Source organism: Trametes versicolor (genome assembly GCF_000271585.1).
Source record: "Trametes versicolor FP-101664 SS1 unplaced genomic scaffold TRAVEscaffold_3, whole genome shotgun sequence".
NCBI lineage: Eukaryota > Fungi > Basidiomycota > Agaricomycetes > Polyporales > Polyporaceae > Trametes > Trametes versicolor.
In genome coordinates, this window is record NW_007360323.1 from 1591521 (window position 1) to 1613060 (window position 21540).

Sequence of the window (21540 nt, forward strand, 5' to 3'; positions counted from 1 at the left end):
GCTGTACGGCTCTAGTGTTCTAGAGTAACCTCACTCCAACGTGTCAGAATGGTCCTAGGATTGTATATCATATATAGCGAACATGTAGCAACGACACAGCGAACACAGCAGTAGATGTAAGAATGCGCCTCAGTAGCCCAAAGAGAGAGAAAATGACCACTACGCGACGATAACCTGCTGCAGATGCGCCGCTCGCGCAGGGCTGATGCTCATACCCCCGAATGACTGTCCGAGCCCATCGTCTGACGTCTCCGATGGCGCCCGTACGCCATTGACGAGAATGCCAACGGGCTGAGACGACGCCATGTCCTCATGCTCCGCATTATCCGCGCCCTCGTCTTCCTCCTCGTCTTCATCGTCATCGTCATCTTCGTCTTCATCGTCGTCGATGGCAACCGACGACCACTCGCGGTAGACGCCTTGGATGTACGAGCCCGAGCGCGGGAGCTTGTACGGGTCGAAGGGAAAGAATGTGTTGAGTTCGGCCGTCATCGAGTGCTCGAATCGCAGGCCCTTGGGCAGGCGCCCACTGGCAGCACCGTTCGCAGCGCCCGGGGTCGATGGCGCATACTCTGAGCGGCGGTTCGCCTCCATGATCGAGTAGCAGTAAATGAACCCTGTCGCGTGCGCGACGCGAGCGAACTGCATTACGACATTCGTCGAGCAGACCTGCAGGAGCATCGCGCGTCAGTACTCTGGCAGATCGTGTTGTATAGACTGATGAACGTACCTTGAGCGGGTTGAGCTCGGATGCGACGACGCGCTCTACGACGTCGAGGCCCGGCATCCACTTCTTCGGTGGACCCTGAGCGGGCGCAAACTCGTCCACCTCGTCCACGTCCTCCAGCAGATCGCGCCAGCGGAAGCAGAAGATGAGGAACACGGCCTGCGCGACCGCGTAGAACACGCTGTGCTGCGCGACGTGCATGTGCATGCCCTGCACGCCCGCCTTCGCCGCGGCCATGAACATGTCGAGGCGCGCGCGCAAGAAGTCGCAGAGCACGGCGACGACGCGCCGCGCGCCGTCGCGGTCGACGAATTGGGCGCGCGAGACGAAGGATGCGATGTAGCTCGCCGCGGCGGCGCGTGTGACGGCCGGCTGGTCCTCCTCGAGCAGCGACTTGGAGACGAGCATGCCCTGGAAGAGGTCCGCGAACTCCGGGTCGAGCGAGGAGTACCAGAAGACGATGAATTGCGTGTAGCGCGACTTGAAGGTGCGGAGGATCGTGCGGTCGAAGATAGAGAGGAGGGTGTTGAATTGGGCGCGGCGAAGAGCCTTGCCTTCTTCGAGGGTTGCAGGTGAGATGGCTCGTGGGGGTTCGTTAGGAAAGTAGGAAGAGTCCGATCGTGAGGATGGAGTGGATGGAAGAAGTTTGAGTACGGGATCGTTGATGGCATGGGTCTGGTTAAAGTGGTCGAAGATGATCTTCAGGATGGAGTCGAGCTTGTTAACCATGCCCTGTATATGTTGAAAGTTCGTCGTCTCGTCCACCTGCCAGTCCGTTTCGTCGTCCGGGTCACCCCCAGCGTCGGACGAGAGGTCACTCAAGTTGTCATCCTCGCCGTCCTCCTCGTCTGAATCGCTTTCATCCCCTTCCTGACCCAGTACAGTATCGAACGGATCTAGCTCGAACATCTCATTCTGCTCCTGTGATTCCAGCTGCTCCTCTAGTTCCTCCAGCTCAACCTGGATCTCAACCTACGGGATTCGGAAAGTCATAAGCATGATACAGCGTCGCATATAGGAACACGACCTACATCAATCTGGATAGCACGGTCAATCACAGTGGCTAGAATCCGATCCGCAATTTCGGGGCAGTAGTCGGTTACCCGGAGGAGGTTGCGGATGTAGGTGACCTGCGCAGTTTGGTCCTGCCGTTTATGCGGAAAGTTGCGGGCCAGAAGCGGTTGCAGAGTAGAAGGGAGGGTAGGCACCAGAGAGAGCAGGTGGCGCAAGAGGAAGTGGATGCGATCGTATACAATCCGCCGTGTGAGGGGCTTCGAGGAGCTTTCGGGCATACCGGCATTCAATGCTTGTAAGCCCGACTCTGTAACGGGGTAAGCACGGTACGCGGTATACATTGAGGTCACATACGGTAGGTTAGCCCCTGGGCTATCTTCCCCAATACGAGAGACAAATATTCCGGCCTTGCACTGACCAGCATGCCAATGAAGTTTGTATACGTCCTGGCGAAACCCGTGTCCATCGTCGTCCATGGCAAAGTAACGATGGCTTCCACTAGGGACGAGTGAACACGCTCCAGTCGAGAGACGACATGGGATAGTGCTAGTAGCCACAATCGCAGCTGAGGTGCGGGGGAAGGCGCGTCTGGGGTGATCTTCCTTGGATTAAACTGGTCTACCAGTTCATCGAATGCGTCACTGATGCCCTGTAGAGATTATCAGAAGGCATGGGAGAGAGGGAGAGCAGGGATCTGACCATTGACTTTTGCTGGAGAGCGTTATTCACGAAGGCGAGGTGCATGTCCTTCCTATATTGCTCATCTTCATCCAGGTCAGTCGCGGTAGCCACATTGACTGAACCACCAACGACACACCTTGCTTGATTCGTGAGTTCGTGACTATCGGTCTCTCCACGTAGAGCGTAGCCTGAGCCGCAGAAGATGGCTTCTTCGATGTAGATTGGGTCCTGGAACCCTTCTTGGACGTGAAGCCGTCGAGAGAGATGGGGAGCTTGGCGGGGTCCATGAAGCGGGATGAAGAGGCGAGGGGGCCCGCCTTTGTCTGCCGGGAGTTGAAGTGGGAGAAGCGGGAGTGAGGGTCCATCGGTGACTGGTAGATGTGGTCGGAGCCGCGATGGCAGAACACAAGGGTCGTGTGCGCTTCGCTCTGCTCCATGTTCTCAAAAAATGGATTATGTAAGCGGTGCTTCGCCTATTTATGGTTAGTCGCCCGATGGGTCCAGTACCTCGATTGCTTTATGCGACTGCTGTGTTTGCATCGCTGCTCTTCTCCCGGGCTATAAGCATACGCCCACAAGGTGCTTAACAGGTTGAATTCAGCAATGACCGGGTATAATTAAACAGTTATTAGAAGCAGTCTTATTGCTAGCGGGCGTGACGCTGATCGCTAGAGTGCGATAAGCAGCCGTAAGATCTTAATTTCGCGGCACTGACTAGGGTGCCAATCGCATCTTGCAATCCACCATGAGGAGTATCTGGCTCGACTGCGACCCGGTCAGTACACAACGACGTCTCCATCAGCGCAGTTCCACTGATTCTCGGCGCAATACACAGGGACACGATGACGCTACCGCCATTTTGTTGTCACTGCATTCTTTGAACGTGCATCTCTTGGGCATATCGACTGTGCGCTATGCTCCAACCCCTAACATAAACGCCATATTCAACTAATCCCAGGTGCACGGGAATGCGAGCGTGGAAAACACTAATAACAACGCAGCGCGGTGTCTCTACGCATTCGCCGCCGCCGAACACATTCGTGTTTGCCCGGGTGCGAGCAAGCCTCTCCTACGGCCTGAGCGACACGATCCCGAGATCCATGGGATTGATGGGCTAGGCGGCGTCGAGGGTCTGCCTCCTGCGAACAGCCCTGAGGTTCGCGCCCGGCTAATCGCGAATGGGGAATCTATTCGTGCATTGGAGGGAATGGCTAAGGCTGTCCACATGAAGTGGAAGGGAGGTATCGGAAGAAAGCTCACCATAGTGTCGACCGGCCCTATGACGAACCTCGCGCTTTTCGTCAGTGTCTATCCTGAGCTAGTAGAATGCATTGGTAGGCCATCGATTTGACACGGTGCTTGCATTGCGTCTGACACGATCGGGCTATAGAGGAGTTTGTCTTCATGGGAGGTGGCGTTGGCGTCGGCAACCGCTCAGCCTCGGCAGGTAGGTTCTTCAGTGGTCAGATGAATGAGTCACTCATACCTCATAGAGTTCAATATTCTGTGCGATCGTAAGTGTTTCCATGACCATTGTATACAGTCATATCTCCCTATGCTGACAGCCATACAGCCGAGGCCGCACAGATAGTCCTTGACCTCCCCGTCAAGAAGACCATGATTCCGCTCAACGTCACCCACACCGCAATCGTCACACACGCGGTCCACAGCGCGCTGCTCGACCCTCGCGCGCCCCTCTCGCCCTTCGGCGAGCTCCCCGCACCCGCGACGCATCTCCGCTATATGCTCTCCACGCTCATCAACTTTTTTACGGAGTCATACAAGTCCACCTTCGGTTTCACGGACGGCCCGCCGCTACACGACGCGCTCACGATCGCGTACGTCGCTTCGCCGGAGTTGTTCACATGCCGCCGCTACCGCGTGGACGTCGAGCTCAGTGGTACGCACACCGCTGGGGAGACGGTCGTGGACGTGTGGAACTACCGCGCGTGCGATGACTCGTGGGGACGGAATGGCAGGAACTGCATGGTCGCGGAGAAAGTGGATGTGAGCGTCTCTAATCTGTTTACGACCCGAGGGTGCTCATGGCGTATAGGTGGACGGCTTCTTCAAGTTCTTCCTGGAGTGCGTCGAGCGATGCGACAAAGTCACGCCTCTCAACAACATCATACTATGACATCGTGATTGGATTGCAACAGAAGAAGCCGAGGTATAAGTCATTACAGTCGTTAGATTGGTGCAGAGATACAGCAAATTCCCTTCCAGCATAGTCTACAATATACCTGAGATACACGCCAGTACTCGATTCTGGGGCGGACGTCGTGCGCGCGCCGGGCGCTCACTCGAAGATGCGGCTCGACCGTGCGCCGTCGATGAAGATCTTGCTGAGCGGCCGCGACGGCGGGGCGCGCTCTCTCCGCTTCCCAGACCGCATGCTGCGGATGGCTTGGTCGAGGTCGCCACGGCCGAATGAGCGACTGGCCCGCAACGTGTTGTTGTTCTGCGCTGGGGCGTCGCTGCCCTTGATTGTCTGTCGCACTATCAATACGTTGCCGTGGAGGCACCATCGAGACGTGCTCACCGATTCTGCAGGCGGTGTTGAGGGCTCGTCGATAGTGATCTTGGGCGTCGGCGGGGGCTCGATCTTGGGCGTAGCGTTGTGCACTTCGAGCGCAGCCTTCTGCAACGACGACGAAAACGACAGGATGAGGCCGAAGAAATCCTCGGGCTTAGGAGCCTCAGGAGAGTCTGGTGTCTCCCCGTAGAAGGCGAGCAGAGATCGTAGGTCGCTTTCCAAGAGGGTCGCCATGTTCTTGAGAGACTCGACAGCGGCACTCATTTGCAGGGCAAAAGGCTGGGGGCTCGTGAGCATGACCTCATGACAGCGGTTTGGGAGACGTGCTCACCTGCATGACTACCACGAAACGATCCTGGGGAATGGGCTGCGCTCGCCGCAACTCCTGGATCTCCTCGTTGACTTGTTTCAAGCCACCCACGAGCGACTGCACGGACTGTACGACAGTTTGCACGGAGACTAGCATGGCAGTCAGCGCTCATGTCCATAGGATGGGTTGTCATATAGACCCACCTCGAGCTGCAGCCTCTACGTGCGGCATATCCTCAATGAATGTGATCGTCGAGGGCTCGCTCCTCAACAGTACCTTAGCCAGGTAGTGCAACAGGGTAGGGCAGTCAGGAGTCGCCTTGACCGTTCTTGTCTCTTTCAACTGTGGTGATGTGAGTATCCGCATGCAATGCACAGCTGTGGAAGACAGACCTTCAGCAATGCGTCCAATTGGAAGCCTCGGGCACCTCCACGGAATGTCGAATTATTCAGAGCGTTGCCAACAGCGAGAACAGCCTCGATTCCGGCAGCGGTTAGTTTTGTTTTAGTTCATATATGCGCGAGTTCTCACCTGTAGTACACGCTTGAACCGAGGGGATGATCGCATCTCGCGCGATGCTAGATGAACAATATCCAAGTCCGGACGTATCTCCTCAATTTCCAACTCGAGTTTGCGCCGGTACAGCATGCACTCCAACCGCTGGGAGAGTCTCGGTATGGTCATGATGTGGCCGAAGTACTGATCTGCCTTGGCGAGCTTGCTGAGGTCACCGAAGTCCTTCAACCTTGTTACCTCCTCGGCAGTGGGTAGCTGCCTGCTAATCGCCCGCAAATCATCGACAGACAGCTTCGAGTCGTCCAGCTCTAAAAGCGCTTTCCTGATCTCAGATAGACCAAGCTTGACACGGGAGAGCATGATGGCTGCACAACGCTGTATCAGTGACGATACAGCGACAAAATGCAACGGCCAACTTACCAACGTTGTTGGCACGAGTGATATCCAACATTGTTGTCACATTATGTTTCTTCGGGGAAGTGACGCTCAGCTGTGAACTCGACGACGGCGCATTCTCGATAGCGAACGTTGATTCCAGATCTCCCAAATCGAAAGTCGCCTCCTGTGGGATCTCGCCCCATACTGTTGATGGCAAAGCCGGAGCATTCAACTTGTTCCAGAAAAACGGCTTCAGGCGCTTGACTGGGCGAGCGGGTTTCGGTGGACCAGCCCTCCACGCAGTAGGTGGTGGTGGCGGCGGCGGAGGACCGCCACCAAAGCCGTTCATGGAAGGCAGCGGTGGCGGTGGCGGGGGAGGAGGTGGACCCATACCTGACCCTGGAGGTGGCGGCGGTGGCGGCGGTGGTGGTGGCGGAGGGCCGGATGCCACGGAAGAAGGCGACATGGGCGGAGGTGGTGGAGGAGGTGGTGGAGGAGGCGGGGGCGGAGGGGGCGGTGAAGCGAGGACATGCTCAGGAGACAGAGACTCTACCGATACTGTGCGTGATGGCGGCGGTCTCGGAGCAGGAGGGGGAGGTGGCGGAGGTGGCGGTGGCGGTGGAGGTGGAGGTGGTAGGGAGTTGCTACCGTTTGGCAGACCACTGATCGGTTGCGGAAGAGTAGTAGCACGAATAGGCTTCACGGGTGGCGGTGGTGGCGGAGCTACCTTCTGCTTGTAGTCCTTCTCCGTGATGAACTTAGGCTTTGCTGCGAGCTGGACCTTCAAATCCTCTATCTCACTGCGGAGGGCAGCTATCTCCTCGTCCTTCCGCGTGAGGCTGTCAATCGCGCGGCTGGCCATAGCCTGTGCGTCAAAGTCGGCCTCGCGGGTTTCGGACTCCCTGCTCTCTTCGCGGGAACGGAAGCGCGAGTAGACAGACTCCAGTGCGCGCTTGAGGTATATGATCTCCTTCTCCTTGATGCCTATCGTTGTCTCAAGGTCTCCGGACTGTGCAAGGACTTGTCAATTCACCGAACCGAATTGAAGTACGCATGCCATACCGATGACTTCAGATTCGCGATTTCCTCGTTCAACGCATGCCACTTGACTCGATCACGTTCGCGCTTCGCTTTGTCGTCCTGTCATTTTCCAGGTATCGGCGAGTCAGTACGACTTTCGTCCCCAAAGGAACATACACTTACATTCTCTCGTGTCTCTGTAGGATTCTGTGCCTTGACGCGGTCAAGCTCATTCTGTAGCTGAAGAACCTGCTTCTCCTTCTGCACGAGCCGCTGAACGAGCCCGTGGAAGTTCTGAGTAGACTGAGGGAGCTTTAGCCACACTATGATACTCTCAAAAGGATGCATAACGAACCTCAGGATTTCCCCTACCGGCGCCTCGTCCGATGGAGGCTGGCACAGAGGGCACTGACTTCAACGTGTTAAGCTCAGCAACTTGCTGATCGAGCTCATTACGGAGTTGAGAGCGCTGTGCGTATAGAACAGCTGGTGTGAGCCGTTTGCAGGATGATGCTGCAGCAGTAAGCCGTACCTCATCGCTGAGTTTGTCCACAGTCGTACGAAGGTGGTCAATTTCCTCCTGCAAGAGAGAGTGATCCGTATCTGAAGCTAGCCTGACGTCGACAACCTGCCCGGTGACATGTTGCACGGACTCGGCGAAGCGCTGTAGGAAGGCACACCAGTTCTCGTCGCTATAGGAGGGGTCAACTGCAAGACCGAAAGTGTTGCCTCTGCCATAAACTCACAAGTCGTCAAGAAGTGCGGCCTGTTCCACAAACTTGTCGAGAACAGAGAACAAATCCGCCTTCAGCTGTCTATGTACCTAACTGTCAGTAGAAACGGCGATCACAATCGGACGCACTTACGAGTCCATATCCCTCTCAAAGATATCCCCATAACGCTTCAGCGTGGCCAGCATCATCGGATACAACTCTTCATGCTGCTTGGCGATCCGTAGCAAATCGTCCAGCACGGCTTCGGACTCCGTGCGGGATCGACGGTTGTCCATGACGTCCCTTGCGCGCTCGCGTATATCCTCCTCATCCTCGAACTTCTCTTCCGTGTATACGTCGAGCTGAGTTACGAGGGACTCGGGCGGTTTGATGTACCGTAACGTCTGTGGAACTGTTAAGAGAAATTCGACGCGTGAGCAAGACTTCTACATACCACGATGACCTCGTTCAACCCTCTCCGGCTGAACTCTTCTCGTAGTAGGATGCGGTCCTCGAGTGAGTCGGGGCAGTTCGTCAACGCGTTGATGAGCGCCATGGAAGCTGTCCGAGCCTCCCACGCGCCATCGTCCTCGGTGCCATACCCAGCATCGCTCACAGCATCGTCTTCGTCAGATATCTCGGGCAGACGCATTGACGCGATGAGCTCCTGAAAGCGGAACGCTTCCTCGAATTCGACCCGGTAGTCGGACATGGCCGAAAGCACGGCCTTGTGTCCTTCCTTCAGTGACAATACACAAATCGCTGCGAGGACCTCCGACGTCAACGTTCGCAGCTTGACTGAGGATCCGTGCAGGGCGTAGGAAATATGCGTGATGAGCGTCGGATGGGAGAGGACTTCCCGAAAGCCGGGCTACATGCTATGGTGAATAGCTGTCGTGACTGTAAGTATTGAGTTAACCTTACCTCTGTGTTCAGAAGCGCACGGAGACACTTGATCGTCTCGAGTAAAACGGTGTCCTCGATGTCCGTCAGCTTCTTGCGTTTACCTCCTTTGCTGACCAACCGTGCCAGCAAGTCGCTAAGGATGTTCATACCAGATTCCGTCGTAACGAACTCCTCTATCCACGCAAGGTTGGCCGTAGACAAATGAACACGAAGTGAGATCAGATGCTTGACAAGTTTGGTGTCCGTTGTGCGCCCGTTGCGTATCCCGGAGGCGTACCAACCGGCCGTCTTCTCAGCTTCCCTTGACCTGTCTCCGGCCGCCCCCTTCTCTCCGCCAGAGGATGCCCACCAACTGGTCCACATACTGCCGGTGGACTGAGGTAGAAGAGGGGCGGGCTCCACGGCCTTCTCCGCAGGGGATTTGAGTGAGACTATAGAATCTCTTCGTTTGCTCCCTAGATCAACGCTGGAGCGAGGAGAATCTGGCGGGCCGCTGGGAGGAGATACTGACCCGGTACTCCATCCCGCGATGGAAAACCGCTTCATAATGCCAGAATCGCCAGTAAGTTGGGGCACGAGACGGGGCAGCATGGCTGCAGCGCTAGCAGGGCCGTAAGTTGACGGTGCAGCGGAAGACTTGCTAGCCTTAGCACCGGCACTCCTAGACAGAGTCGAAGCGCGAGACACCTGGTTCTGTTCGAGCAGGTACCGCTTTTGCTCCGGGGGCAGGCGGTACATAGCTTCTCGTTTAGGGCCCTTGAGCCCCAAGTCGTCCTGAAAAGTGTTAATGAACAACGAATATGTGCATGTCCTCGAGAACGTACAAGCATACGCTCGAACTCTGCAGGGTCAACTCCACTGGTGGAAGGCTCGACGGCAGGGCTGCTCGCAGTATTGTCGCCCGTCTTGTGCTCCACGAGTTTGGGCTCACTTACGATCTTGCGCTCTGGCGTCGTCCGCTCCTCGGACACCGGGCTCTGTGGGCGCATCCAGCCGTCCAGTATGCTAGAGAATCGGTTCTGCGAGATCGAGCCGCGCCAATCCATAGGTGCCATAAACCCACGGGCAGTATCTGGAGAACTTGCCATCTCCAGAGATTTCTGCTTGGCCGTCCCGTCTCCTCCCTCCTCTTCGTCTTCTTCGTCTTCTTGCAGATCCGCAAGTCTCCGAATGGTATCCTCGGAAACATCTGTGGATGTTGAAGACGTGCTCCTTGATTTAGATCGACGATACCATTCGTCAGGAACACAGAAGCGGAAGGACCGGCTAGCGGAGGAACCATAGGGGTTTGTAGACAGAGGATTCTCGAGGACTTCGGACAAGACGGTCTCGAAAGGTATTCGGGTCGCCTCTGAGTGCATTTGATTGTCAATTGCTGTACAATACATGACGCGCGGTAACGAATCTCACTTTCACTGTGGCCGGAGGCCCAGACCTCTTCGAGGACATATTCAAGGGCGCCGCCTCCGGGTATAGGGAGGGCCTTGGTCAGACCGAGCTCGTCGATCACCGTGTCGACAGCATTGCGCGCGGTGCTCGATCTCGAGATGAATAGTTTCCAAAGGTACCCATCGTGGATCTCGGGCACGCGTAGGAACGAGACCGAGACGGCCAAGAAGGGGTGCAATGAGACGAGGCGGAGCGTAGGTGTGTGTAGGTGCGATGTAAGCGGGAATGCGGAGAAGTGCCTTTGGGATCTTGCGGCGGGCGCAGGCGCGTTTAGCAGCGGCGCAACGGCTGTAGACGGAGGTAGGATGCCTGCCCCATAGACACCGCGCGTAGCTCGTTCATCAGCCACTGTATTGTAGACACGGCCATGCGCGCGAAGCGATGTACACTCACCGTTCCCAAGAGCTTCGAGCTCATCCTCTTCCCATTGTCGTCCATTGGGCTCTCTACGGATGCGCTGCACGGCCCAGCCGTACGGCTCGAGGTTCCCAAGTACCTCCGCGACGGCATCCGCATCCGCGATGAGCGTATCGAGTACCTCTTGTACCGTTCCGTTTGCCGGGATGGTCGCAAAATGCAGCGAGCCTCCAGGGACAATGGTAGGCACTATGAGCGGGTCGGCCGACATGAGTCCATATACTAAGAAGGTCAGTCCTAGGCGACCGGCTTGGCGCGCGTTCTGAGGTCTCCGAGAAGCTTAGGCTTAGAGGGTATACAGGTTCCGAGGAATGAGAGCGCCTCCAAAGAGCGAGTCCTTTCCAAATTATACGGCGAGCAGTTTCCGAGAGGTGCGTAAAAAAGCAAGGAGGGGCCCTGTGCCCGGGCAGTGGTGGAGGCGAAGGCGAAGTGGCTGCAACGCTTCGGGGCCAGAGCCTCGCGGAATAGGCGCCCATCGCTCTCTTTCGTCATCCATGTCTCCGAATTCCCAGTCGCGACAAATCACTTGAATATATCGAAGCCGAGTACTGGGAAAGCCGTTGCATACTACATACTTCAACTGGACTCAGACCATTAATCTTTCTCGGACAACGAAGAATTTAGGGTCGTCAACTTCAAGCACCGCGTCCTGCGTTGAGCGTATTCAGTGACAGTGATTAACCCTCACCTACTCTGGAGTCGCACAGCAAACGAGACCCTGGACGAGAAAGTCTCTTGTCTTCTTCAAACATTCCGAACGAAAGTAGATTACACGACGAGCGCGGAGCAGAGACGTACAACAGGGACAGCGTGGATACAGCAGCGATTCGTAATCGTAACGCGGAACAACGGAGAGACCATGCAGAGATGACGACAGTCCTATGGAAACCAACTCGAAGCCAGTAGCAGAGCGCGCTCACTGCGCCATAGAGGACGACCCCGACTCGACGTCGACGGAGGGATGCACCATGTAGAACACGCGCACGGCGCCGTCCTGCGACTCGAGCGACTGCTGCTGGCCACTGCTCTCCTCCTCCATCGACGGCGGCAGCGAGTCCTGTACGTCGCCGCGGATCTCGAGCAAGTAGTTGTCCTATCCCACCCCGTCAGCGCACCGCCCCTCGGCACTTCACAAGCAGTGAACAAACGCACCTTGACGAGCTTCCGCAGCATCTTTGTGATCAGCTCCTTCTCGTACTCGAGCTCCTCCACGTCCTGGATCTCGTCCTCCTTCAGCTCGAGGTACCAGTCGATGAGCTCGTCCCGGTCCATCCCGCGCCCCGTGTCCCGCTCGACTTGCGACAGGTGCATCACAATCAGGCTCTGCAGCGTCACGTACTTGTCGTGCGTGATCACCATGCGCCGCTTTGGCTTCGCGGGCTCTTCTCCGAGCTGCGGCTGGGGAGGCGCGATACTGCCTGCGCGCGACGGGCCGGCCGAGGACGTGCCTGCGCGGAGCCCCGCGGAGGCGTTCGCACCGGACTCGTTGAGCCCGTCGGTCTCCATGCCGGACTGCATGCCGGACATGTCGACCTCCTGGCTGTCCTCGCCGTTGACGTGCGAGGAGGCACGGGCGCGGTGGTCGCCGTCGCGCTCGCCTTCCAGCTCTTCCTCGTCAAAGTCGATATCGTCTTGCTCTACGTGGATGATCGATTGCCGCAGGAGCGTGTAGGCTTCGCGCACGAATGCGGGGGTAATCTACTCGAGTCTGTCAGTATGTGTGGTGTTCAGGTGAAAAGTGAAGTTCCATACCTCCGAAGTGCAGTTTGCTCGCGCAATAGCTTCGCTCAGCCGGATCATACTCTCCAGCTGACGGACCGTAATACGGTACGAGTTCCTGCTGGCGCCCGACGAATCGTCCTGCCGGAGGATCCGGTACTTCTCCACTAGGACATCAGCGGCCTCCGGTGTCATCTGCAGTTTATCCTCAGCAAAAAATATCGCGTCTCTGTAGCAAAGACTCTACCTTGGGATTGAACGTCCTAGCATACCGGATGTACCGTTGCAGCGCCTCGGTGCTGAACTCCGGGTGGATCGCGTCGTCCTGGAACCGATGCACGTTTACGATATGCTTCGCGATGTTCAAATCGCTCTTCTCGTCGCACTCGTCCAGCACCACGAAGAACAGATCGAAACGACTCATGATGGGCGCGGTCATCGCGACGTTCGCGCGCAGGCTCTTCTTGCGGTCGTAGCGGCCGCCGATCGGGTTCGCCGCAGCGAGGATGGACGTCCGTGCGTTCAGCGTCGCGTGGATGCCCGCCTTGGCGATGGAGATGGTCTGCTGTTCCATGGCCTCGTGAATCGCGACCTGGTCCGAGATGTCCATCTTGTCGAACTCGTCGATTGCGCAGATGCCGTTGTCTGCGAGCATGAGGGCGCCCGCTTCGATAGTGAAATCGCCAGTCTCCTCGTCCTTGACCACAGCCGCCGTAAGGCCAGCTGCTGAGGAGGCTTTCCCAGAGGTATACACTGCACGGGGTAGGAACGAGCAGATGTACCTAGGCGTTACTGTCAGCTTCAAGCCCGGTGCACTGGTCAACAAGCTACACTCACTTGAGGAACTGCGATTTCGATGTTGAGGGGTCTCCGACAATGCAAATATTGATGTCCCCACGAAGGTGCATGCCTTCGGGCGTCTGCTTGTGCACACCACCCATGAGTTGCAGAAGTAGGCCCTTCTTAACGATCTCGTGTCCATATACGGTTGGCGCTATACTCTCGACGAGACGCGAGTAGATATGGTCCGACTCGAGCATGTGCTTGAGCTCGTCGAACTCGGGTTCGGTCAGCGACCGCGCGAACGCCTGTCCGTCGTCATCATTCGAGTCCTCTTCTCCCCGAATGTTTGTGCCAGCCTACGCGAGATTGTCTCAGTGAAATGTCGGAGCAGTATGAGGGAGGAACTCACGCGTCCGTCTGCATCATGGACCATGCATGCGAGGAAGGCCGTCTTGTACGCCAGATCTCGCACACCAAGACTCTTCAGCCCAGTAACCCCGGAGCCACCTACACTTGATGCGCCTCCAGTTCCTCCTGAGCGAGCTGATTCTCGCTGTAGTTCCGCCTTGTTCCCTCCAGGCAGACCGAGTTGGCTGACATCCGGAACAACTATGAATGTGCCCGTGAAAACGCATTTGTCTCCCGCTTTGGCTCGCTCGACCAGTTCGGAGCGCAGAATCACGTCCAATGAACGGGGCATGGACCCGGTGGGTATTTCAGATGGGTTCTCCTGGATACGCACTTTCTGCCAGTCGGTGAATTTGGAGGTGTCGATTTGGAGCTGCCAGGCGGACCGATTGCCACACGTTGGGTTTGGACACAGCGCGGGCTGAGAGGTGGATGTTGGTTAATTGCAAGCAATACGCGGAATACACAGACAACATACTTCGGTATATTTGAATTGTTGTTCGATGTCATTGACGAGACCACCGCAGACCTCACAGATGAAGCTTCCGTACAACAGCTCTGGTCGGACTTCACTTGTCCTGGTCACAGTGCCGCTGATGCTCATGAGGGTGCCGATCCGGTCCGTCCTGAGATCTCGGATTCCAGACACAAGAGGAAGGTGGTAGAACGCGACATTGAACTCGCGTGATTGGAGGTTGACGGAGTCCGTAGCTGCAGCGGTTGGGTTGAGCTTAAGATACTCTGGCTCAAATTCTGCAACTAGGTTGTGGAGGGCGCGTCGGATGTAAGGGAGAAAGCGGTAGTACTGTTTCTGAATCGCGTCGGCCAGCACGTCGTCTTTTTGAAGGAGGTGGCCATAGTCGACATAGAGGGTGGTCAATTCATATTCGCGCATGGTGTGAATTTGCTCGATGTAGATGAGCTCGCCATCCGGAGCGAGAGGGATGCCGCCATCGGAGCGAGGGGTTGGTGCGAGGTCGATCTCCTCTGTGAATCTACAGTCTGAGGTTGAGCAAAAACGCGAGGACGGAGACGGCGGGAACGCACGTTCTGAGGAATGTCTCGAAAGCCTCCTGGACGCTCTCGCCGACCGCGTCTTTCACTATAGGCACATCGCCATTGGCCTGGTTCCTGGCGCCCTTCCTCTTCCGCGAGGGCGCGCCGTTCTGGCCAACCTCCTCTGCCTCATCGTCGGCTAGCCCAAGCGCGTCGCCTGGTTGGCGGTTTCTTCTGGGCGTGCCGCGAGAACGGACTGGGGAGGACTGGGAAGCATAGGGGGCGCTGCTGGGCGGAAGCGAGGTGTTGCGAAGAGGCGGAGAAGACGCGACGTCGACGTCCATGGCGGCGAGTAGAGTGGGGAGAAGGAGGTGTGTGTGGATTCCAATCAATGAGAGACCCGGACGCGTCGAGCAGAATGAGACACGAGAAGACCGGCCCTAAAGTGCACGCGCCCGTGGCGTGCCCCCGCTCGGCGTGCTCGGCGTCCTCTGTGGCTGCCCCTCGCTGCAACGTACCGCGACCGCTACAGCTCTCGAAATAATGGATCTCGACCCGCTCGACCCCGAGTACGTTGCAGAGACACTCTCCCGCCTGCCCTTTGTCTCCATCGGCGGCGTCGTCAACGTTCGCGATCTCGGCCACTACCCCACACAACATCCGGGTCTTGTCACCAGGCCAGGCATCGCGTACCGTGCCGGCGAGATATCACACATAACCCCAGAGGGTGCGCACATCCCAATACACGTCGCTGGGATAATCCTCTGACTGCGCGCAGGGATACAGCAGCTCAAGGAGCTTGGAATCACTACTGTCTATGATCTCCGTTCAGACACGGAGATGGTTCGATACGAGACCCCCATTCCCTCCGTAGACGGCGTCGAGATCGTGCACACACCTGTCTTCAAGACAGAGGACTACAGCCCAGAAGCGATGGCAAAGTGCGTCTACTACTCTGCGCAGGCTCCTCGCGAAGCATTTAGTGACGCTTCGCGCTTGTGGCGCACAGACGCTTCGAGCTCTATGCGAGTGGCAAGACCGAGGTACGCCTCCGTTGACCCCGTCCTCGCGACGTATTGACGACCGAGCAAGGCCTTCATGGTGCTTTACTCGCAAATCTTAGACAGCGCCGGCCCCGCGTTCGGCGTTGTCCTTCGCCACATAAGGGACAAGCCAGATTCCCCTTGCCTGTTCCACTGTACAGCGGGAAAGGACAGGACAGGCGTACTCGCCGCACTGCTGCTCAACGTATGTCTCTTCTACCCATGCGCAAAACTGATCTCTGAGTCCGTACACCACAGCTGGCCGGCGTCGATGACGAGACGATAGCGCGAGATTACGCCCTGACACGCGTGGGCCGCGAACCCGCACGAGAGATGATCATGAAGCGCTTGTCCAAAGTGCCATATTTTGCAACAAACACCGAGGCCGCACTAAACATGTTCTCGTCGCGGTAAGCGCTCTTGCTCCTCGAGAGACAGCATGTAGTACTCATTATGGAGGTCTTACTCCAGAGCCGAGACGATGGTCGCTTTTCTACAGATGCTCCAAACACGCTACGGAGGCGTCGAAGGATACCTCAAGAACGTCGTCGGGCTGACAGATGACGACATCGCTACCATACGCAAGAACTTCCTGGTTCCCGCCCCTTCAACCGACCCCAAACCCACACCGCTCGCTCGCAGCTAGCGTTCAACATTTGATAGTGTATGGATGGCTTGAACTGTCCTCCCTGCGTTTACTCCGCATTGCTTCCATCATCGTAATACCACGCCTATAGTGTACACCCGACAACTACGCTGCTGTGTAACAATAGTCTATAGACACATCTCCGTGATGCTAATATATCACTCCAGGGCTGACCCCGCCATCCAAACTGACCGTCTCAACCACATGTCCATATCGCATAATCGACGTGAGAGTGGACGCGCGAAGAATACAACCAATCGCAATAATACTATATGTACTACCGTAACACCCCGGTGTCCATCTTCACCTCCGTCGCACAGCGGTCTGACATGGACAACATCTTAAGCACACACTACGTCTTCCGACTTAAGCTAAAGGTCCTCCGCACCTTCGTCTGCAACTGTGTCTGGCCCGTCGGGCTCCCAGGCGGCTGCTGCTGCCCCGCCCCTCCCGCGAGCGAGTTCGCGAGGGCGCTCCCCCCGCGCGCCCGTGGATTCAAAGGGGACAGCACGCCTCCCGTGCGCGATGGTGGCCGCAGCGGGCCATCGCCCCCCGTCACCTTCCGCCGTGTCGGTGTCGGGACCGGGCCGATAGTGGGCCCTGGGGTTGGGCTCGTCGCGCCGCCACCGCTGCCGGAGGGTGGGGAGGGCGGCTTGTCAGCGCCGTTGGCGTAGGGGGGCGGGAAGGACATGGAGTCTGCGCTGCCGAGCGCCTGACGGCGTGCCTTCTCGTGTTTGATCTGCACGGTGCGGAAGTGCTGGAGGAGCTCCTGCCACTTAATATCTTCGCGTCCGAGCTTGGACCGCGTCGAGGATAGGTTCCCGACGGTCCTGCGTGTTTGTTGTGATGAGTTTCGACACACAAGGGAGACGGGGCACAGAGGGAGCTTACGACTTTGGTGCTATGTGCAGGAAGCCCGCGGAGTTGACGGCGACGAGGCGGTTCCGAAGGGCGTGGAAAGCGGAGCTTTGGGGGAGTAGCATGAGGAGCCCGTACAAACATTTGAACAAGTGTGGGTATTTCTCGGGCTCTAACAGTTGTAGTCGGAGGTCTAAGGTGGAATTGATTAGCGAGGCTGAGAGGTAAGGGGACGGACGCCTCACATGTGAAGACGGGGGACTCTATCAACTGTACGAGCTTGTCGACTTGCACGAGGAGCTGTACGGTGATTTCCAGGTCGGCACTGTGGGGCGGCCATAGTGAGAATAATTTCCAACGTTTGGGCGCTGAATCACCTACAAGATGTACAACAGATTGCACGCATGCTCATATGCCTGTGCGAGCAGACATAGCGAGAACACCGCCACAGCATTATGACACCATGATCTGTATAATGTCGTGAACAGCGCCTGCCCGTCTTGCTATCTCCCCAATATTAGCGCACCACCTTCAGGAGGCTGAGCTTGTCACATACCCGTGTCTCCAGACTCTTCAGTCTCCTTCGGAAGTCGGCCAGCTCCGGCGAGGTGATGAGAATCATGTTGAGCTTCTGCACCATCACACTGGCGAACTCCAAATCCTAGCGGTCGATGAGCATCGATCTTTGAATGTATGTACATTCAAAGCGCTTACCTCTTCCTTCTCAAGGATCTCCGCAAACGTCCGGTATATTCGTTCGGTATTGAGGTTAAGGCATAGCTGTCGGATGATCAAACTACCTCGAGAGTCGAGTAGTCCGCGGTCCGTGCTGAACAGTTCCAGGAGATTGTTCATGAAAGATTTAAAGTAGCTTTCTTCCGAGCTGGAAGAGATCTGCGCAAGAAGCTGTAGATCATGTTTGATCACCTGTATCACAGTCTTGTCAGCGCTACCCCGACGATGGTGCAGAGTGAGCCCCGCACCTCTTCTGACGAGTCGGACAATGTCTTGAGTAGCGCAGGGAACGTCCCATCGTCCATAGCGAGGATCTTCTTGGGCGCCTTCTGGTGCAGCATGATTAGCCACTTCAGCGCAGCAACTCGCGTCTCCTCGTGTTCGCTCAAGAACTGTATGGTCAGCGCGTTGACGGTCGCCTGGTAGTCGATCTGCTCTTTCTCCTGCAACATCGACGACTCTGGGGACTGGTGTAGCTGGAGCACGCTCACAGCGGACGTCGGTGATGCTGGACGGCTGTTCTGAAGCTGGACGACGCCTTCGAACGTGGTTATAGGCCGGGCGGCCTCAGATGACAGCGTGGCGGAGCGTCCTTTCTGTTGAGTGGATAACGAGGCGCGGTCGGAGCCACCAACCTGTGAGCCCCCAGTCTCCGGGGTGGATTCTGGCGAGCTGATGTCCCGACTAGGAAAGGCGTCCTTTCCGGAAGTTGACTGCCTAGGCGCGGCGGGAGGCGGGGGTGAAGAGGGCATGGCGACGGAAGCCAATGAGGACTTGTCTGTACCTTGCCGACCAGGTGCGGCGTCAGGCGGAGAAGGTAATGATTGAATAACGTTCATGAGGGCTTGGTTCGTCCGTACGGCTGCTGCTTGTATCATGTGGACATCGTGCGCAAGATTAGGGAGGATAGCTAGGATAAGTCGGGGAGTAAAGGGTATCATGACTTCCTGTGTGATGTTGAGGAAATCGGACAGCCACCGCAATGCGGTCGATTGCTGGATTTCGTCATCTAACAATATCCTTCAGCTTACGTCTAGAGTACGAAGTCATCGGAGACGTACGTTGGTCGTCTAGCTGTTGCAAGAGTATCTCGACAATTGCCGCATAGTCGATCCTTACACCCTGACCAGGCAACCAGGCTGCAGTAGATACTTTATCAATGTCTGGGCGCACCGCATATAAAGGATACCCACTGCCGGTTTCGCGGACTTCCTGCTCTTCCTGCCTGTCGTCTTGGTGTTCAAGGTCGTTGTCGAAGACGTCATCGTGTTCGGTGATGAAAGCACCGCGCTCTGGATGGTCCATGGTAATGTCAGGCAGCCTTTCCTTCTCTCCTTCGTGGCGTCGAAATGACTCCGCGAGAGTCGCTTCTCGCTTGGCCTTCGCTTGTTCCTCTTGATGCTTTTGAACATTTGTGACGACCCGTATTTCGCGGAGGAAGTCAGCAAGAAGACCTTCTGTCGCCACCCTGACGTCGTCGGTGGGATCAGAGAGATATTTCCTGTCAGCGATGTCGTCAAAATTAGCCAATCACATCACAATGACTGGATGTGTACGAACAAAAGACCGTCGAGGAATTCGGGCAAGTAAGTGATCAGCTCTAGCTCTGGGACTGAATCAAGCACAGTGATCCAGGAGACCAGGTAGCTTCGTGTGAACGGGTTGACGACGTATATCCTGTCAGAGAGCAAAGGAATAAAGTGTGCCAGGGAGAAAGCCTTGCGCGCGGAACCGATATCTGCGCCGTTCGCGACATCGTCTGGATGGGGCACCAGAATGCCATTCATTTGGTCTGCTCTCCGGCGAGCCGCTTCGGTCTCGGGGTATTGGGGGATGTAGACAGATGCTGTTTCTGCGACAATGTCCTTGAGCAAGCGGTCCAAGAGCTCTGCGCCGTTCTTGACGGACAATTCCGAATCTGCAGCAAGCTGATACGCGTTCGAATTAAGCTTGACTTTCATGCACTCGCGCACGCACCTTGCTGAGCGCGTCGAAGATGGGGTTGAAGTACACCAGAATTTCGCCCTTGGACACCTTCGCGATGTTGTATAGGCATTCCGCGGAGAAGTACCGTACTCGGTTCTCCGGATCCATGAAGCATACGAGCAGCGGCTCGACGAACTTCTCCATGTACGGTGCGATATCCACGCCCAAGGCAATTGCAGTACCAGCAAGACCAATGAGTCCTCCATTTCGTACGTGTAGGGGGTTTGAGGGATTGCTGAACATCTCGACCAGTTGGTCCACAATTTGGCTTATACGGCGCTGGTCCCCTTGCTGGTGACACTCGCGTATTTGCCTGCGCAGGTACACATGAGGCGCTCCGAAGGCAACGATATGTCGTAACCACTCACTTCTCTAGCTCGAGCGCAGCCGCCTTGCGCTTCTCGTACATCTTGTCCACCAGCTGTTTGGAGATGCTGGACTCTGCGGGGTGGTTCAGACTGGTCCCGCTCGCCTGATGCCAGGACTTTGCGCACCCATCTTGAGCAACTATCCCCGCCAGGTACGCTCGAGAGTGGTGTCTTAGATACTGTCCAAGAACCCAAGAGACGTCAGCCCATGCAGGCCAGGTAAGGTTGGGAGAAGGAATGCAAGAGAGGTCGGATGACGCGCGCGCAGACCGCGTGCTACAGAGCGCGTTTGGGCGCTCGCGTGCGCCTCTTGCTCTCTTTCGCCCATTTCCTTCAGTCTCTCGCCTTGCTCTCGCCAACGACCATGGACAGCGACCACGAAGCATATATCCTCCTTCTTTTGTCGGACAGCAACCTCCCGACAGGCGCGTTTGTCGCGTCTGCTGGACTCGAGTCATACGTCGCGCATGGCTTCTTCACGGACCTCTCATCGCCATCCGATGCTCCGCCTCCGGACAAGATGGACTACACAACCAGCTTCCTGCGCGATAACCTCTCGACATACGCTCACTCGGCGCTTCCCTTTGTGCTCGATGCGCATCTTGTTGTCGTAGAAGCCCTCGAGGAGTCCGAGGCATCCGCGGAGGCAATGGCAGATCGCGCGGTCGAACGCCTCAGGGAGCTGGATGAACTCTACGAGACCATGACGCTCAATCACGTCGCTCGGAGGGCGTCCAAATCGCAAGGCGTCGCTCTGTTGACGCTCTTCTCCAAGGGCTTCTCGAAGCCACGGCTATTTCGACAGCTGCAACCGGCTGAGCCCTCTCGTGTATCCGAGCGCGAAGCCCGCGCAACCATACTTGTCGACCGCTTGAAGCTTCTTGTGCGCCGCGAAGAAACGCACGGACACCTGCCTATTTGCTGGGGACTCTTGACAGCCGCCTTGGAACTATCTTCTGGTGCGAATACAGCTCGCGTCCTCGTCCATCGTGTATTATTATGCATTGGCTCTAATTTCAACTCCCTCAGAACGGAGTCAGTACCTCCATCTATTCCTGCAGGCGCGGAGCGTCCTCTCAGCTTCTGTGCGCCTTAACATCATCGGACCTTACGCCGCCCAGCAACTCCTCTTGCATGCCGTTCGCCCGCTTGTCGAGGACGAGATGTCACGGTGCAAGCATCTCACTACGGGCCTTCGAGCTACTAAGGAGCATGCGGCGCCTGAAGACGATGCACTACACGGACCAGCGATGACTTGGCCTCTAGGGGAGATCCTCGCGGCGCGGCACGATTTACAGCATTCGCGCATTTTCAACAGCTAAGCAGTACAC

The 21540-nt window shown here is 56.7% G+C and overlaps 6 protein-coding genes across 6 annotated transcripts; 2 read left to right on the plus strand and 4 right to left on the minus strand.

Moving 5' to 3' along the window:
- Positions 1-50: 50 nt before the first annotated feature.
- TRAVEDRAFT_163039 (RNA polymerase I-specific transcription initiation factor RRN3) lies at positions 51-2787 on the minus strand (the record flags this gene model as incomplete). Its single annotated transcript, XM_008037349.1, has 6 exons — positions 51-669; positions 731-1699; positions 1759-2048; positions 2096-2390; positions 2441-2505; positions 2559-2787. 6 exons carry the CDS (start codon positions 2785-2787, stop codon positions 160-162), a joined length of 2358 nt encoding a protein of 785 aa, XP_008035540.1. The 3' UTR covers positions 51-159.
- A 356-nt stretch (positions 2788-3143) lies between these two features.
- Positions 3144-11000, minus strand: TRAVEDRAFT_143628 (FH2-domain-containing protein). The gene is made up of 24 exons (XM_008037350.1): positions 10644-11000; positions 10212-10559; positions 9626-10152; positions 8820-9575; positions 8350-8766; positions 8049-8299; positions 7929-7997; positions 7715-7874; positions 7538-7651; positions 7366-7485; positions 7225-7302; positions 6205-7171; positions 5800-6149; positions 5661-5744; positions 5472-5610; positions 5290-5417; positions 4965-5237; positions 4479-4913; positions 3996-4429; positions 3916-3936; positions 3813-3869; positions 3381-3756; positions 3258-3329; positions 3144-3197 (listed from the first exon to the last, which is right to left on the minus strand). The coding sequence occupies exons 1-18, from the start codon at positions 10876-10878 to the stop codon at positions 4722-4724; spliced, it is 5208 nt and encodes a 1735-aa protein (XP_008035541.1). The 5' UTR covers positions 10879-11000; the 3' UTR covers positions 3144-3197; positions 3258-3329; positions 3381-3756; positions 3813-3869; positions 3916-3936; positions 3996-4429; positions 4479-4721.
- A 440-nt stretch (positions 11001-11440) lies between these two features.
- TRAVEDRAFT_163045 (MCM-domain-containing protein) lies at positions 11441-14917 on the minus strand (the record flags this gene model as incomplete). Its single annotated transcript, XM_008037351.1, has 8 exons — positions 11441-11760; positions 11820-12365; positions 12420-12581; positions 12634-13168; positions 13224-13525; positions 13579-13998; positions 14056-14572; positions 14625-14917. The coding sequence occupies 8 exons, from the start codon at positions 14915-14917 to the stop codon at positions 11584-11586; spliced, it is 2952 nt and encodes a 983-aa protein (XP_008035542.1). The 3' UTR covers positions 11441-11583.
- A 179-nt stretch (positions 14918-15096) lies between these two features.
- On the plus strand, positions 15097-16442 carry TRAVEDRAFT_56904 (uncharacterized protein). Its single transcript, XM_008036990.1, has 6 exons — positions 15097-15300; positions 15352-15514; positions 15583-15616; positions 15666-15821; positions 15875-16026; positions 16088-16442. The coding sequence occupies exons 1-6, from the start codon at positions 15117-15119 to the stop codon at positions 16260-16262; spliced, it is 864 nt and encodes a 287-aa protein (XP_008035181.1). The 5' UTR covers positions 15097-15116; the 3' UTR covers positions 16263-16442.
- Positions 16443-16468: 26 nt separating this feature from the next.
- TRAVEDRAFT_143637 (ARM repeat-containing protein) lies at positions 16469-20283 on the minus strand. The gene is made up of 13 exons (XM_008037352.1): positions 20210-20283; positions 19833-20154; positions 19416-19783; positions 19049-19356; positions 18917-18994; positions 18104-18864; positions 17835-18047; positions 17677-17781; positions 17502-17623; positions 17366-17445; positions 17154-17313; positions 16651-17092; positions 16469-16586 (listed from the first exon to the last, which is right to left on the minus strand). Exons 1-13 carry the CDS (start codon positions 20248-20250, stop codon positions 16566-16568), a joined length of 3021 nt encoding a protein of 1006 aa, XP_008035543.1. The 5' UTR covers positions 20251-20283; the 3' UTR covers positions 16469-16565.
- Positions 20284-20573: 290 nt separating this feature from the next.
- On the plus strand, positions 20574-21531 carry TRAVEDRAFT_163056 (uncharacterized protein; the record flags this gene model as incomplete). The annotated part of the gene is made up of 2 exons (XM_008037353.1): positions 20574-21168; positions 21239-21531. The coding sequence occupies 2 exons, from the start codon at positions 20574-20576 to the stop codon at positions 21529-21531; spliced, it is 888 nt and encodes a 295-aa protein (XP_008035544.1).
- Between the last annotated feature and the right edge of the window lie 9 nt (positions 21532-21540).

Bases quoted from the DNA above. Each gene is read 5' to 3' on its own strand.
- TRAVEDRAFT_143628 (XM_008037350.1), bottom strand. From the start codon at position 10,878: ATGTCGGCCGACCCGCTCATAGTGCCTACCATTGTCCCTGGAGGCTCG. The intron at 8,767-8,819 runs GTAAGGTTAACT...CATAGCATGTAG, and splicing joins GTGCGCTTCTGAACACAGAG to CCCGGCTTTCGGGAAGTCCT. The intron at 8,300-8,349 runs GTATGTAGAAGT...ACAGTTCCACAG, and splicing joins GGTTGAACGAGGTCATCGTG to ACGTTACGGTACATCAAACC.
- TRAVEDRAFT_56904 (XM_008036990.1), top strand. From the start codon at position 15,117: ATGGATCTCGACCCGCTCGACCCCGAGTACGTTGCAGAGACACTCTCC. The intron at 15,301-15,351 runs GTGCGCACATCC...GACTGCGCGCAG, and splicing joins ATCACACATAACCCCAGAGG to GGATACAGCAGCTCAAGGAG. The intron at 15,515-15,582 runs GTGCGTCTACTA...TGTGGCGCACAG, and splicing joins AGCCCAGAAGCGATGGCAAA to ACGCTTCGAGCTCTATGCGA.
- TRAVEDRAFT_143637 (XM_008037352.1), bottom strand. From the start codon at position 20,250: ATGTACGAGAAGCGCAAGGCGGCTGCGCTCGAGCTAGAGAA. The intron at 18,995-19,048 runs GTGGGTATCCTT...TATCTACTGCAG, and splicing joins GGAAGTCCGCGAAACCGGCA to CCTGGTTGCCTGGTCAGGGT. The intron at 17,782-17,834 runs GTAAGCGCTTTG...ATCGACCGCTAG, and splicing joins AGATCCTTGAGAAGGAAGAG to GATTTGGAGTTCGCCAGTGT.